This window comes from Scyliorhinus canicula, chromosome 1, assembly GCF_902713615.1.
Source record: "Scyliorhinus canicula chromosome 1, sScyCan1.1, whole genome shotgun sequence".
Classification (NCBI taxonomy): Eukaryota; Metazoa; Chordata; class Chondrichthyes; order Carcharhiniformes; family Scyliorhinidae; genus Scyliorhinus; species Scyliorhinus canicula.
In genome coordinates this window covers 99,222,914-99,238,885 of record NC_052146.1, presented here as the reverse complement: position 1 = coordinate 99,238,885, position 15,972 = coordinate 99,222,914, and the positions used below count along the sequence as shown (strand labels likewise).

Sequence of the window (15,972 nt, the reverse complement as noted above, 5' to 3'; positions counted from 1 at the left end):
AGGTCCTCGCCGCCGTGAGGCAGCAGTGCTAACTACTGCGCCACCATGCTGCCCATACTGAAACAAATTAATTGGAAATGTCCGTGCTTTTAGAATGGATCACTAACCAGATTAATTAGGCAATCCATTCCTTTGAAAGAACACTCATAAGGCATAAATGCTGAATTTTATTTTACTTCTAAAATAGGTTTTCCTTTGATCCAAAGTGTACTTTATAGCTTTCTTGCTGAGACTTTTATCACCAATATTTGTTCAAAGTTATAATAAAAAGCAAAAAAGCATTGTATTTTTAACCATTTCTTCCTTTCTCCCTGATGTGCCATCTCATCCTAGAGTATGGTCCCGTGCGCACTTGCAATCCCCTGGAACCTTGCCCAAGTGGCCATTCCTCCTGTACAACTTCCAGTGACTGTTCACCAGCAATTCACCAGTGTTGGTATCACAACTGAGTTTAATGATATCAGCCAATACCTACACTTTCCAGTTGGAATTACTGGTTGAATTCTTCCCTAGCTCAAAGAACCACTTTTAAGGAATCACAATTAATCTCCCACTATTAAAAAGGTAAAATGGAAAAAGATTTGACTGACCATTTTGGTGTATATCTCTGTAAAAACATCAAAGTCTTCAAGTGAACTGCTCAGTAGTGAACACTCTGAAAATCAATCAATATGGAAACCGGAAAGAAACAAAACTTCTAAATTGTGCAGTCTGGGCACTTGTAGCAACACTACAAATCCTATTTTCTTCCAATGAGCTGCTCTGTTAATTTACCATGATGTTTGGACAAAGTTACAGATGAAATGGAACACACACAAAACCAGAAGCAACATAAAACCTTCCAATTATCTTTATAAGCTTATGGCTAGGAAGTTGGTAACATAGCACCTTGCAACGTAAAGAGACAGTGAAGAAGAATGAGTATAAAGTTTGTGTTTGACATGCCCAGATATTTACCATCAGGATCCGTTAAACATTCCTCTTCGATTTTTGTAGACTTGCAAGTACTACATTTTTCTATCTTTTGTAAGATTTCTGCAGCTATTTAGGGTTATGATAAATTGAATTTTTAAAACAAAGCCTGATCTGAAAGCAGATTATCCACATGCTCAATATACCCACATTTTAAAGTGCATCTAAGTAAAAGGGGAAGAGCAATATTAAGCACCAAGATTCAACTCCAACCCTCATTCTACAGAAGAGATGATGAGAATAGAAACTTTAGTGTGTAATTATTCAAAACAATAGACCATGTGGATCAGCTGATCCACATCAGATCAGTACTAAAGCTGGCCTCAAATGATCATGTACGACACATCAGGATCATATTTCAAACTAGTACAATCAATAAGCAAGGTTTAATAGAAATCAATGTTTCCCTAATGAGTTAATGGAAACATGTAGTGCATGATGTGGTACTAATCCACATAAGAGGCTCTCAAGTTCAATTCCAACTTTACAGTCTTTGTGAATCTCAACCAATAGAATATAGTGGTTGCAAGCAGCCTCAATGCAGAGTTCCTCAATTTCTCATCACTACTTATAGTGACCTCCTGGAAAGAGGTCCACGTGAACACTGGGGGATAAATGGCCAGACTCAGCTTCCAAGATTTCCACAGCCTCACCTATTAAAACAACATCAATTAGAAGAATGCCCAAGGAAGCATAACTGAGTGTCAATCCACACAATCAGGAGAACAGAGCTAAAAGGGAAAGAAAAACTACATGGCACTGGTGACAAAGAATAAAGAAAAGTACAGCACAGGAACAGATCCTTCGGCCCTAGAAGCATGTGCTGACGTGAAGTTACCCCAACTCCAGGTTTACACAACTGATTTGGCGCCTGAATGAGGCTTTCCTACTGCATATTTCCTTTTCTATGTTCTTACTTTATTTCCATTCTATGTTAATTATGTATTTTCTTCAGTTCTTTTGACCCTGGTTCTTTGCAGATGTTTTAAGAACATGCTCATGCCATTTCAATCTTCTTTGCTCAACTCTTGACCCCTTAATTTTGCTTCAGTTCAAGTTCCTTAAATCCACTTGCAAGAGCAAACTAGATTATTGTCACTGCACATCTATCACATTCATAAAGGCAGGCCAGAATCTTTCTATGATTTATAAGGCTCATCATTTTGGGGGCTGTTGGAACTTGGGTACAACTTTAGGCCTCTCTTCAATTTGTTTTAAATCTTCAGATGTGCTTCTACTCTGAGGCAGGGTGACGGGAAAACAAGATCAACAAGTATTCAATGTTACATGTCAAACTCAAAATGATCATTCCTCTTTTAACCCATTAAGTTTTCTGTAAGATTAACAGAAAATATTTCAGCCCATCAAGTCATCAAAGGGACAAGCATGATTCAGCAAAAGGCAAATTGTGTTTCAGTACTGTTAGCAAATTAACCAGAGGGAACACTGTCTTTTTAAGCCATGAAGAGCCACTATGGTTCAAGAATCATCATATTGTGAAGAGTGCATTTATTTTTTAATTTGTTCTTTTATATTCACAGAAATGTACTTCTGTGCATAAACATCAGCAGAACACCTTTATACCGGTGAAAAAAATAACAAAGGCAAAATTTATTCACAATTCTAATGTACCCTTGGGCCTCACTGTGGACTTTCATAATAGATGATCTTAAATGACCACCTTCCCAACCATACTTTCAAGCAGCTTAAAAGGAAAAAAAATCTCAAAACATGCCATGGCTCACTTATAAAGTATCAGCACTTTAAAAAAAAACTCTCATGTTTGCGTTTTGGTTACATGCAGCACATGCAACATTGTATGAATGCAGCCAAAGAATGAATGCAGGACTCTGGACTAAAGACAACTTGATGAATAACAAGCTTTCAATTGATACAAACCTCCAACATTAAATTGCTATGCCTGACATAAATGTTTTCACCCTCAACTTTCTTTGATCTCTTCTGCGAAATGAAAGAAGGGAAAAAAGAAAAGCACAAAAATTAAAATGTTGTTCTTGTGGCATTGCAAAGTAGCAAATAAAAAGTGTTCCAAAAAATGTTTTTCCATAAGCATAGCAGAATCTAGACAGGATGATCTTGGAACCACAAGAACACACCCAGATCAGATCACCAAAAGAAAAAGCAGAATGAGCCATTCGCCATTGATGAGGAATCATAACACGATTAAACAAGGAGACTGATGATTGGTACACACGGACAAAGGTTGCCAAACACCAATCGAATTCAAACACTAAAAAAATGCTAACCTTGCGCATTCGGACAACCTCTTCCTCTCCATCAGGTTTTTGCTGTTTTAAGTGTTGAAAAAAAATGAAGTTTAGTAATCCTTGCCCATGTTTAAACTCAAACATTGGAACCATTTTCATTCTAATTTATGGAGACAAACCTGTGTTTTTTCATTTGTTGTGGTAGGAATTGGTACGATTTCAGTCTGCTGTGCAACGACCTGCTGTGTTGTCGTTAGAAACAAATGATTGCAGATTCAAAGAACAAAGAACAAAGAAAAGTACAGCAAAGGAACAGGCCCTTCGACCCTCCAAGCCCGTGTCGACCATGCTGACCGACTAAACGACAATCTTCTACACTTCCTGGGTCCGTATTCCTCTATTCCCATCCTATTCATGCATTTGTCAAGATGCCCCTATCGTCTCTGCTTCCACCACCTCCTCCGGCAGCGAGTTCCAGGCACCCACTACCCTCTGTGTAAAAAAACTTGCCTTGTACATCTACTCTATACCTTGCCCCTCACACCTTAAACCTATGCCCCCTAGTAATTGACCCCTCTACCCTGTGGAAAAGCCTCTGACTATCCACTCTGTCTATGCCCCTCATAATTTTGTAGATCTCTATCAGGTCTCCCCTCAACCTCCGTCATTCCAGTGAGAACAAACCGAGTTTATTCAACCGCTCCTCATAGCTAATTCACGAAAATAATAATCTCAAGCATACAATTTTACAGAATAATTTGTAAAGATATTTCAAAACCAGGCTGTAAAGTGGCTTTTTAAATTTCCATACATTATTTCTACAACATTATCTTGTTACAAGGTTTGTATCAAGTTTTTAAAAAATATATATTTTTGAATGTGAAAGAGAAGCTATTTCTGTAATCTAAAGTGCAATGTAGACTTACTTTGTAAATCTTGATGTACGTAACTGCAGCAAATATGAACAAACTTAGCCTTACTCCATTTGTAGATACCAAAAGGTTATGTTCTAGCTCGTATCCCCTTGTACTGGACTTAATTGGAGTAAGAATTTGGCACTGAATCAAGTTTAAGCATTTTACCAACCGATGCTAAAAACATTGACCAGAAACATTGTTTTTCAATACAGTGCATCATCATTAGCTGTTGCTCTGTTCCTCTTGCAGGGAATAAAATTTATCCTTTCATGGAATGCGAGTGTCATTGGAAAGTCAGCATTTGTTACCCATCCCTAATTACCTTTGAACTGAACAGTGTGCAAGGCCATTTCACGGGGCAGTCAACCACATTTCTGTGGGTCTGGAGTCACATGTAGGCCAGACCAGGTAAGAGTGGCAGATTTCTTTCCCTTAAGGACATTAATGAACCAGGTTTTTTTTTTTCTTAATAACAATCAATGATAGCTTCATGATCACCACTTGAGCCTCAATTCCAGATTTATTAACTAAATTCAGTTTCCACCAGCTGCCATGGTGGGAATTGAGCCCATGTCCCCAGAGCATTATTCTGGATCTCTGGATTACTTGTCCAACGACATAACCCCTATGCCACCATCAAATATTTAAAATGAAAATACTCCATTCTTCAAACCTGCCTCCAAAACTTATTTCAAGTTTCATCATGCAAATGGTGGCATAGTGGTATTATACATAGATACATCGAAGATAGGAGCAGTAGGCCACCCGCCCTTCGAGCCTGCTCCGCCATTTATCACGATCATGGCTGATCATCCAACTCAATAGCCTAATCCCACTTTCTGCCCATAACCTTTGATCCCTTTCGCCCCAAGTGCTATATCTAGCCGCCTCTTGAATATATCAATGTTTATCATCAACTACTTCCGGTGGTAATGAATTCCACAGGCTCACCACTCTTTGGGTAAAGAAAATGCTCATCATCTCTGTCTAAAACGCTCTTCTTGTTTTACATCTACCTTCACATCCGCTTGAGCTGCTTTTTGATTCAGTCACTCTTGTTATCTCGGCTGTGGCTGGGCTACTGATTTCCACTGAATGACTTTGAATCATGGTTGGTGCAGAGGTAACTGCCCTTGGGCTTATCACTGTGCTAGTCTTCCAGAGACCCCAAGGTAATGCTCCACGGCAGCTAGTGAAATTTGAATTCAATAAAAATCTGGATTTAAATGTCTAATGATGACCATGAAACCATTGTTGATTGTTGTAAAAACCTATTACTGATTCACTAATGTCCTATACCTGGTCTGGCCTACAGGTGGCTCTAGATCCGCTCTTAAGAGCCTCAAGGGCAATAAGGGATGAACAATAAATGCCAAATAAAAAATAAAATCAAGAGGGATAGCTGCCATTTATATCCATAGTACTGCAGGGGTAGACTGGAACAACAGCTACTACCAATATGTAATGTAATCGTTTTGGAACAATACTGTCACTGGCCAATTGTTTTGGAGTAACTGCTCTGCCAGGATGGTTACCCGAACAAAGATTATCTGACCCCAAATAAGTAAATTCATTTATTGTACTTTTATATAACAGTCATAATAGTCAGTAAAGGCTCATTTTAAAATTAGACAACAAAAGACTAGGACTGCAACACAACATCAAGAAGATTGAGCTAAAGACCTATTAACTAACGCTTTTGTAAAATGCATTTAAAATATCTTCAAACAAATAAAAGGTTCAGTTCTAAGAATATACCTTAACCTCCTGGACTGGTTCTGATCTTTTTTTGTCAACTAGACGCTCTTCTTGTTTTACCTCTCCCTTCACATCCTCTTTCGCTGCTTTTGATTCAGTCACTCTTGTCTCGGCTGTGGCTGGGCTACTGACTTCCACTGAATGACTTTGAATTATGGTTGGTACAGAGGTAACTGCCCTTGGACTTCTATCCGGAGTCCCAGCTACGGCAGCTGTAAGGAAATGCATCAAGCTCACTCACTGGAATTTTACAAACAATAGTTTAATTCAAATGTAATACTTAAAATGCAGGAAAATGCAAAAGTGGCCAGTAAAAGTACAAGGAATTCTACGTAAACAATTCATATCTTCAGGAATGTGAATGCCAGGTAAGTATAAACGTTATTTTATCCCCCAAATTTGTTGCTAACTGCATATAGGTTTAAAAGCAATCAGTCCTTAAATGTTGCTGACGGGCTTTCATCTTGCAAGGAGTGAATTTGCCAAATTATCAATTTTGTCAGATTATAAAAGCCTGATCTAAATAAGAAGTGTAGAGAGTTATTAATCTTGAAGTAGAATTACTAAACCAGAATTAAGACGCAGTTTAAGTAATAACAGAAAATGCTGGAAAAACTCAGCAAGTCTGGCAGCATCTGTAGAGAAAGAAATAGAGATAATGGGTGGAATTTTATCAGAAATAAGCAGAATGGCCCAGCTGGAGGGAAATATGGCAAGGAGGCCACCAGTCCCAAAGGCAGCTTTCCCTGCCATACTGTTTGGCACAAACACAGTTTATTTTGGAATTTAAAAAAAATTGAGTTTTCATATTTTTTATCCAATAAATTATACATTACCAGAAAAAAACGCACAACAAACAACATCTATAATTACGAGCGAGCATCTTTACAACAACCGTGACCGTAACCCCCTTTAACTCGGATTCTTATTTTACATTCCCGGTATGGTCAAGACACATACTTACAGGCATTTGTATACAATTTGGTTTGGGCCTTAGTTTGCCATTGGACCGGTCTCTTGCGGCTTTGTCCCTCTTGCTTGTACCTTGCGTTCCTTTTCGTTTTCCTTCACCCCTCCCGCCCCCGCATAAACTATGACCCCTACTTCTGGAGTCTCCCACCATCGGGAACGTTCTTTATTAATCTACCCTGTCTAATCCAGTTAGAATTTTGTACGTTTTTATGAGGCCCCCTCTCACTCTTCTGAACTCCAATTAATATAATCCTAACCGATTTAGCCTCTCCTCATATGACAGTCCCGCCATCCCAGGAATCAGCCTGGTAAACCTTTGCTGTACTCCCTCCATAGCAAGAACATCCTTCCTTAGACAAGGACACCAAAACTGCACACAATACTCCAGGTGTGGCCTCACCGATACCCTATATAATTGCAGTAAATCATCTCTATTCTTATACTCAAATCCTTTCGCTATGAAGGCCAACGTACCATTTGCCTACTTTACTGCTTGCTCTACCTGTGCGCTTACTTTCAGCGACTGATGCACAAGGATACCAAGGTCTCACTGAGTATCCACCTCTCTCAATTTACACCCATTCAAATAATAATCTGCTTTCCTATTTTTGCTACTGAAACAGATAACCTCACATTTATCCACATTATATACTGCATCTGCCACGCATGTGCCCACTCACTTAGCCTATCCAAATCCTGCTGAAGCATCTCTGCATCCTCCTCACAGCTCACCCTCCCACCCAACTTTATATAATCTGCAAATTTGGAGATAATACATTTAGTTCCCTCGCCCAAATCATAATATATGATGTGAACAGTTGGGGTCCTAGCACAGATCCCTGTGGTACCCCACTAGTCACGGCCTGTCAATCAGAAAAAGACCCATTTATGACAGCTTTTTGCTTCCCGTCTTCTAACCAGCTTTCTATCCATCTCAAGACACTACTTGTAATCCCATGCACTTTAAATATACATATTAGTCGGCTATGTGAGACCTTGCCGAAGCCTTCGGAAAGTCTAAATAAACCACAAACACCGGTTCTCCCTGATCAACTCTGCTGGCTACATCTTCAAAGAATTCTAGTAGATTTGTCAAGCATGATTTTCCTTTCATAAATCCATGCTGACTTTGTCTGATTACCATGATGTGGAGATGCCGGCGTTGGACTGGGATGAGCATAGTAAGAAGTCTTACAACACCAGGTTAAAGTCCAACAGGTTTGTTTCAAACACGAGCTTTCAGAGTGCAGCTCCTTCCTCAGACGAAAGGAGAGGTATGTTCCAGAAACATTTATATGGACAAAGTCAGAGATGCTGGGCAATGCTTGGAATGCGAGCATTCCAGATCATTGCAAATCATTACAGATCCAGGGAGAGGGATAATCACAGATTAAAGATGTGTGAATTGTCTCAAGCCAGAACAGTTGGTAGGATTTTGCAAGTCCAGGCCAGATGGTGGGGGGGTGGATGTAATGCGACATGAATACAAGATCCCGGTTGAGACCGCACTCATGCATGCGGAATTTAGCTATAAGTTTTTGCTCGGCAATTCTGCGTTGTCGCGTGTCCTGAAGACCGCCTTGGAGAACGCTTACTCGGAGATCAGAGGCTGGATGCCCTTGACTACTGAAGTGTTCCCCGACTGGAAGGGAACATTCCTGCCTGGCGATTGTCGCACGATGCCCGTTCACTCGTTGTCGCAGTGTCTGCATGGTCTCGCTAATGTACCACGCTTCGGGACATCCTTTCCTGCAGCGTAAGAGGTAAACTACATTGGTCGAGTCGCACGAGTATATGCCGCGTACCTGGTCGGTGGTGTTACCACGTTTAATGATGGTATCCAAGTCGATGATCTGGCATGTCTTACAGAGATTGCCTTGGCAGGGTTGTGTGGTGTCGTGGTCGCTGTTCTGAAGGCTGGGTAATTTGGTGCAAACAATGGTTTGTTTGAGGTTGCGCGGTTGTTTGAAGGCCAGTAGTGGGGGTGTGGGGATGACCTTGGCAAGATGTTCATCTTCATTGATGATGTGTTGAAGGCTGCGAAGAAGATGTCGTAGTTTCTCCGCCCCAGGAAAGTACTGGATGACAAAGGTACTCTGTCAGTGGTGTCCCGTGTTTGTCTTCTGAGGAGGTTGGTGCGGTTTTTTTGCTGTGGCGCGTTGGAACTGTTGATCGATGAGTCGAGCGCCATATCCCGTTCGTACGAGAGCATCTTTCAGCATCTGTAGGTGTCTGTTACGCTCCTCCTCGTCTGAGCAGATCCTGTGTATATGGAGGGCTTGTCCATAGGGGATGGCTTCTTTAATGTCTTTCGGGTGAAAGCTGGAGAAGTGGAGCATCGTGAGGTTGTCTGAGGTCTTGCGGTAAAGCGAAGTGCTGAGGCGACTGTCCTTGATGGAGATGAGTGTGTCCAAGAATGCAACAGAATTTGGAGAATAGTCCATGGTGAGTCTGATGGTGGGATGGAATTTATTGATCTCATTGTGTAGTCGTTTCAGTGATTCTTCACTGTGGGTCCAAAGGAAAAAAATGTCATCCATGTATCTGGTGTATAACGTCGGTTGCAGGTCCTGTGTGGTGAGGAAGTCTTGTTCAAACTTGTGCATGAAGATGTTGGCATATTGAGGTGAGAATTTGGTCCCCATTGCTGTTCCATCCATCTGGATGAAGAATATGTTGTCGAAGGTGAAGACGTTGTGATCTAGAATGAAGCGGATAAGTTGCAGAATTGCGTCTGGAGATTGGCAGTTGTCAGTGTCGAGGGCTGAGCAAATACTTATAGCTAAGTTCCGCACGCATGAGTGCAGCCTCAACCGGGATCTTGGATTCATGTCGCATTACATCCACCCCCCACCATCTGGCCTGGACTTGCAAAATCCTACCAACTGTTCTGGCTTGAGACAATTCACACCTCTTTAACCTGTGATTATCCCTCTCCCTGGATCTGTAATGATTTGATTACCTGCAAATGCCTGCATTCCAAGCATTGTCCAGCATCTCTGACTTTGTCTACATAAATGTGTCTGGAACATACCTCTCCATTCACCTGAGGAAGGAGCTGCGCTCCGAAAGCTCGTGTTTGAAACAAACCTGTTGGACTTTAACCTGGTGTTGTAAGACTTCTTACTTGTCTGATTACATCACTGCTTTCCAAATGCTGTGGAATGAAATCCTTGATAATTTACTCCAGCAACTTCCCTACCACTGACGTTAGGCTCACTGGGCTATAGTTCCCGGTTTTCTCTCTACCTTCCTTTTAGGATAGCGGGATTATATTAGCTACCCTCCAATCTGTAGGAACCATTCCAGAGTCCAAACAATTTTGGAAAATGACCACGAATGGATCTACTATTTCTAGGGCCCCTTCCTTAAGAACTCTGGGATTAAGATTGTCAGGCCCTGAAGATTTGTCTGCCTTCAATCCCATTAATTTCCCCCAAACCATTTCTCTACTAATACTAATTTCCTTCAGCTCCTCACTAAAACTTGTGCTTCTCAGAACTTCTGGTACATTATTCATGTCTTCCTTTGTGAAGACAGAAGCAAAGCACGAATTTAGTTCCTCAGCCATTTCTTTGTTTCCCATTATGAATTCACACGTTTCTGAAGTAAAGAGCCTACATTAGTTTTTATTAATCTTTTTCCCTGTACATACCTATAGAAACTTTTACAGTTAGCTTTTATGTTTACTTTCAAATTATATTTTCCCCATCTTAATCAATCCCTTGGTCTGCCTTTGTGGTATTTTAAATTGTTCCAAATCCTCAGGTCTATTGCTTTTTCTTGCTAATTTGTATGCCTCTTCTAATACTATCTCTAATTTCCCTTGCAAACCATGGTTTGGCCACAGTTCTCTTTCCACTCTTGCGCCAAATAGGAATAAACAACTTTCAGAATTCACCTATTCATTCCTCAAATGCTTGCCACTGCCTGTCTGCTGTCCGTTCTTTCAGTAATGTTTCCCAGATCATCGTAGCCAGCTCATGCCTCATACCATCACAGTTACCTTTATTGAGATTTAGGACCCTGGTCTCAGAATCAACTACCTCACTATTCACCTTGATAAAGAATTCTACCATATTCTGGTCACTCATCCCCAAGGGCTCTCTCACAACCAGATTGCCAACTAATCCTTTCTCGTTGCTCAAAACACAGTCCAAGACGGCCTGTTCCCTTGTTGGTTCCTCAACTTATTAGTTCAGAAAACTATTGTGTATACACCCCAGAAATTCCTCCTCTATTGTACTGTGACTAATCGGAGTCACGCAATCTATATGCAGATTAGTCACCCATAATCACAATGTTCCTTTATCATTCATCTGATTTCCTGTCTAATGCTATTGCCAACATTACCACTGTAGTTTGGTGGTCTGTACACCACCCCTACGAATGTTTTTTGCCCTTGATATTTCTTAACTTGACCCAGACAGATTTCGCATCATCTGTGAAATATCTTTCCTCCATATTGTATCAATATCTTTTAATCAACAATGCAACACCACCACCTTTCCTTTCTATCTGTCCTTCTTAAAATCTGAATAGCCCTCAGATGTTTAATTCCCATCCTTGGTCACCTTGGAGCCATGTCTCCATAATTCCAACTATAACATATCTCTTTACATCTAGCTGCACAACTAATTCACCCATTTTATTTTGAATGCTCCGCGCATTCAGGTACAAAACCTTAAGGCTAGTCCTTTTAACACACCCTTGTCCCGTCCTGGACTATTTTCTCGCGCTATTATCTGATAAAGGCACTTGATTTCTCTGCCTATCACTTTTCTTATTCTCCTTTCTCTCTTGTTCTTGATTCCCCCTGCTCTGAATCCTGACATAGGTTCCCAACCCCCTGAATCCTTACATAGGTTCCCATCCCCCGCCAATATTAGTCTCAACCCTCCCCAACCGCACTTCCATATTAGTTTAATCCCTCCCCAACTGCTCCAGCAAGTACTCAACCCCTCCCCTGCCGGACATCAGTCCCAGTCCTGCCCAGGTATTTCACGTCCAGTTTGTACAGGTCCCATCTCCCCAAGAACTGGTCCAATGCCCCAGGAATCTGAAACCCTCCCCCCCCCCCCCCCCCCCCCCCCTCCCCCCCATGCCATCTCTTCAGCCACGTATTCATCTGGTACATCCTACTATTTCTACTCTGACTAGCACGTGTCAAGGGTAATAATCCTGAAATCACTCGCTTTGAGGTCCGACTTCTCAACTTTCTTCCTAACTCCCTGTTTTCTGCTTTCAGGACCTCACCCCTATTTGTTTTTAAACCTATGTCGTTGGTGCAGTGCATCATGACACTGGCTGTTCACCCTCCCCGTCCAGAATGTCCTGACGCAAGTTGGTGAACTGCTTCCACGCCCTATGGATGGCGATCCACGGATGTCAAATTGTATTTTCTCCAGCCTGAGAAATTCTGCAGTCTTGGGTGGAGCTGCCATTCGCCACCCGAGCAGGATTCTATGACGGGCAAACGCAAAGGCTAGGGCGTCGGCCCCCTTTCCCATGAAGAGCTCTGGCTAAACTGATACCCTGAAGACCACCACCTTTGGACGTGGCTCCATCCTCACTCCCACAACCCTGGACATAGTCTTGAAGAAGGGCATCCAATACCTGACAAGCCTGGGGTAAGCCCAGAACATGATTGTGTGGTTGGCCAAGCCTCGCTGCCACCATTCGCATTTGTCTTCCACCTCCATGAAGAACCTGCTCATTCACGTTCTGGTTAGGTGTGGTCTGTGCAGTGGGCATCCCTGCCTCGTGATTCTGTGCAGCCAGAGGTATCTAGAGCTGGTGGGGTATGTCTGTATGCCCACCATGGGAGCACTGTACAGCAGTTTCACCCAGTAGGTGAGCCCTGGCTCAAACCCAAACTGTTCCAGTAGCTCTATGAGGTACTTTAATTCGATCCTGCCAAAGACCTTTTCTGCACCAGGGAGATGGTCACTTCTGATGTTCTCTTCCCGGATGGGGTCATTATCATGTTCAGCAGGTACCTGAAGTTTGATGTTAGCCGCCTGCCCTTGACAAAGCACGCCTGGTCCACCGCGATTACCTCTGGCATGCAGCTTTCCAGCCTCCCCGCAAGATAAAGAGAGAAACACCTTCTGCCGGCCCATAGGTACAATGAGACACTGAAGCAGGCTCCAAATTCAAAGACCACTTCAGACCACCATTCAGAAGATAGTTTAGTTAACTTTTTTACTCATCAAATTCTGCAGATTAATCAATAAATTTGACTCGCCAAACAAAATGAAAGATCTATTTGAGAATGTTATGTTACACACGTGAGGTTCAATTTTTACATGTTGCCAATGTTCTTACTGCATTTGACATGCACTTTGTAGAGCAGCTACATGATGTTTTGTGAAGCAATGCAAGTGTGTATCTCATAAGAACTTAGGAAATTTGAGCAGGAGTAGACCATACAACCCCTCGAGCCTGCTTCACCATTCAAGAAGATCATGTTGAATTTCTATACCAACTCCACTTTCAAGCGTTATGCCTATATCCTCGATTCCCTTAGTTCCCCCAAAATCTACTGATTTTGAATATTCTCATCAACCGAGTTGTACCATCTACAAGGTATAATACAGAATCTTGCTAAGTCTTTATGAACTGCATCTTTCTTTAACACTAAGAAAGACAAGACAACAGGTTTATAAGAACCCCTACACTTGCAAGTTCCCTTCCAAGTCACATTCCATCCTGAATGAGAAAAATATTGCCCTTACTTCTCATCATTGAGGGAACTCCCCATCTAACAGCAATGTGGGAGCACCTGGACCATGGACAGCAGCAATTTAAAAAAGGCATCACAACCACTTTCTCAAATGCAATTAGGGAAGGGTACTAAATTCTGGCTTCATCATTGATGCCCTTGTGCCATGATAGATAAATAAAACTATCCTCTCTGGGGTACAGATTCCACAGATTCACAACCTTCTGAGTTCTCATCTCACGTCTAAATCCATTCTTAACCTGGGACCATGATATCGTGCTCTCAGCTCCCAGGCCAGGCAAATAGACTTTCAACATCTATCTTGTCAAGCTCTGTAAGAATGTTATACATTTCAATGAGGTCAGGGCGGTACAGTGGTGCAGTGGCTAGGACTGCTGCCTCATGGCGCTGAGGACCCGGGTTCGATCCCAGCCCCCTGTCCATGTGGAGTTTGCACATTCTCCCAGTGTCTGTGTGGGTCTCACCCCCACAACCCAACATGTGCCGGGTAGATGAATTGGCCACACTAAATTGCCCCTTAATTGGAAAAAAAAGAATTGGGTACTCTAAATTTATATTAAAAAATACATTTAATTGAAATCACCGTTTATTCTTCTAAACTCCAGATAATATATGCCCATTCAATTCAATCTCTCCTCCGATTCCTGGGATCAGAAGGTTGTACTTTCTATTGAACCTTCATTGCATCCCTCTCCAAGGAAAGTACATCTTCCCAAGGTACGATGACCAAAACTGCACACAAAGATCGAGGTGTGTTTCCACCAAAGTGATATAAATTGCAGCAATACTTTCTTACTCTCATACTCCAATCCACCTTGCAATAAAGACAAACAAAACATTTGCTTTCCTAATTGATTACTAATCATAGAATTTACAGTGCAGAAGGAGGCCATTTGGCCCATCGAGTCTGCACCGGCCCTTGGACAGGGCACCTACCCAAGCCTACACATCCACCCTATCCCCATAACCCAATACCCCACACAGCCTTTTTGGACACCAAGGATAATTTAGCAAGTCAATCCACCTAACTTGCACATCTTTGGACTGTGGGAGGAAACCGGAGCACCCGGAGGAAACCCATGCACACACGGGGAGAACGTGCAGACTCTGCACAGTGACCCAAGCCGGGAATTAAACCTCGGACCCTAGAGCTATGAAGCAACTGTGCCAACCACTATGCTACCGTGCTGCCCGTTAATCTGCACGTTAACTTTGAGAGTCATGGACTTCTGGTGGCGGCAATGAGGGAGTAAGTCGCATACTTGGTGGCTCCTTCTCTGGCCGGGATTTTAGACCTTTCTCCCAGACTTCTTCTTGGCTTTGAGTTCCGATTTTGAAAGTGCAGGCTGGATGCACAGATCGGACGATTCAGAAGTTGGAGAAAGCGCTGGCAGACCAGGAGGAGCACCAAACGATGGTGGAGCTAGCGGTGGGGATGCTGAAGGATCAGCAGAAAAGGCTGTTGGAAAAGGTGGAAGAGCTGGAGAACAGCGCACGCCGGCAGAACTTAAGCAATGTCGGTCTCCCTGAACGGGCTGATGCAGGCGCTTTTGTGGTAAATATGTTCCAGAGGTTTCTGGGGGAGGGGGCTTTGCCCGACCGTTGGAGGTGAACAGGGCGTACAGGGCGATGGCGATGAAGCCACGGCCAGAGGACCTCCCAAGGGCGATGGTGGTGCGGTTCCACAGATTTTTGGATAAAGAGTGTGTCCTCCAGTGCGCCAAACGTACCAGGAGCTGCAAGTGGGACAATAGCATATTGCGTATCTATCAGGACCTGTGTGGAGGTGGGCAGGAGGAGGGCTGGCTTCAGGCAAGTGAAGGAGATCCTGTTTTAGATGAAAGTGAAGTTCGGGCTCCTCTACCCGACGCACCTCTGGGTCACTCACGAGGACCAGCACCATTACTTCGAGTCGCCCGAAGAGGCAATGGATTTTGCCAAGAAGAAGGGTCTGCTGCAGAACTAAGAACTTTTTGGACTTAAGCAGAGGTATCCTTCTCTCTTTTTTTGAATGATGTATATATGGCATGATTGTTGCCTTTTCTTTTGTCTTTGAAGTTTGGGTGAAGATGGGGGAGTAAAAGATATTCGGTTTTTGTTGGTTTTTTTGATGTTTTGATGGGGTTGGTTGGTGGGGGTTTTTTTTAAATTTTGCAGTACTTTAAATTGTATTATTGAGGGGTTTTCTTGTGGGGGGTCTCTGTCTCTCTTGGGCTGTCTCTTATGGTAATTAGGATATTGATCGGTTTTGGTTTGATGCGGGAAGCGGTTTCGATGGGTTGGGGGGGGGGGGGGAGTAGGGAACGATAGGTGGGAGACCTTGTGGCGCCAGAGGCGAGGGTCACCAGGCCAGCTGGGTGAGCTAGTCCACAGGAGCACA

General features: G+C 42.7%; 1 protein-coding gene across 12 annotated transcripts in view; it reads right to left on the bottom strand.

The window, feature by feature from the left end:
* LOC119965418 (protein 4.1-like) overlaps positions 1-15,972 on the bottom strand; it is a 231,982-nt gene that overhangs the window by 58,364 nt on the left and 157,646 nt on the right. For 7 of the 12 annotated variants that reach the window (XM_038796202.1, XM_038796194.1, XM_038796254.1 and 4 more), the window contains 4 exons: positions 5,876-6,087; positions 3,380-3,442; positions 3,240-3,281; positions 2,872-2,934 (listed from right to left, as the gene is read on the bottom strand). In XM_038796202.1, coding sequence (XP_038652130.1) covers positions 2,872-2,934; positions 3,240-3,281; positions 3,380-3,442; positions 5,876-6,087 — 380 coding nt within the window. The remainder of the gene's footprint in view (positions 1-2,871; positions 2,935-3,239; positions 3,282-3,379; positions 3,443-5,875; positions 6,088-15,972) is intronic. The other 5 variants (XM_038796212.1, XM_038796245.1, XM_038796220.1 and 2 more) reach the window with 3 other exon arrangements.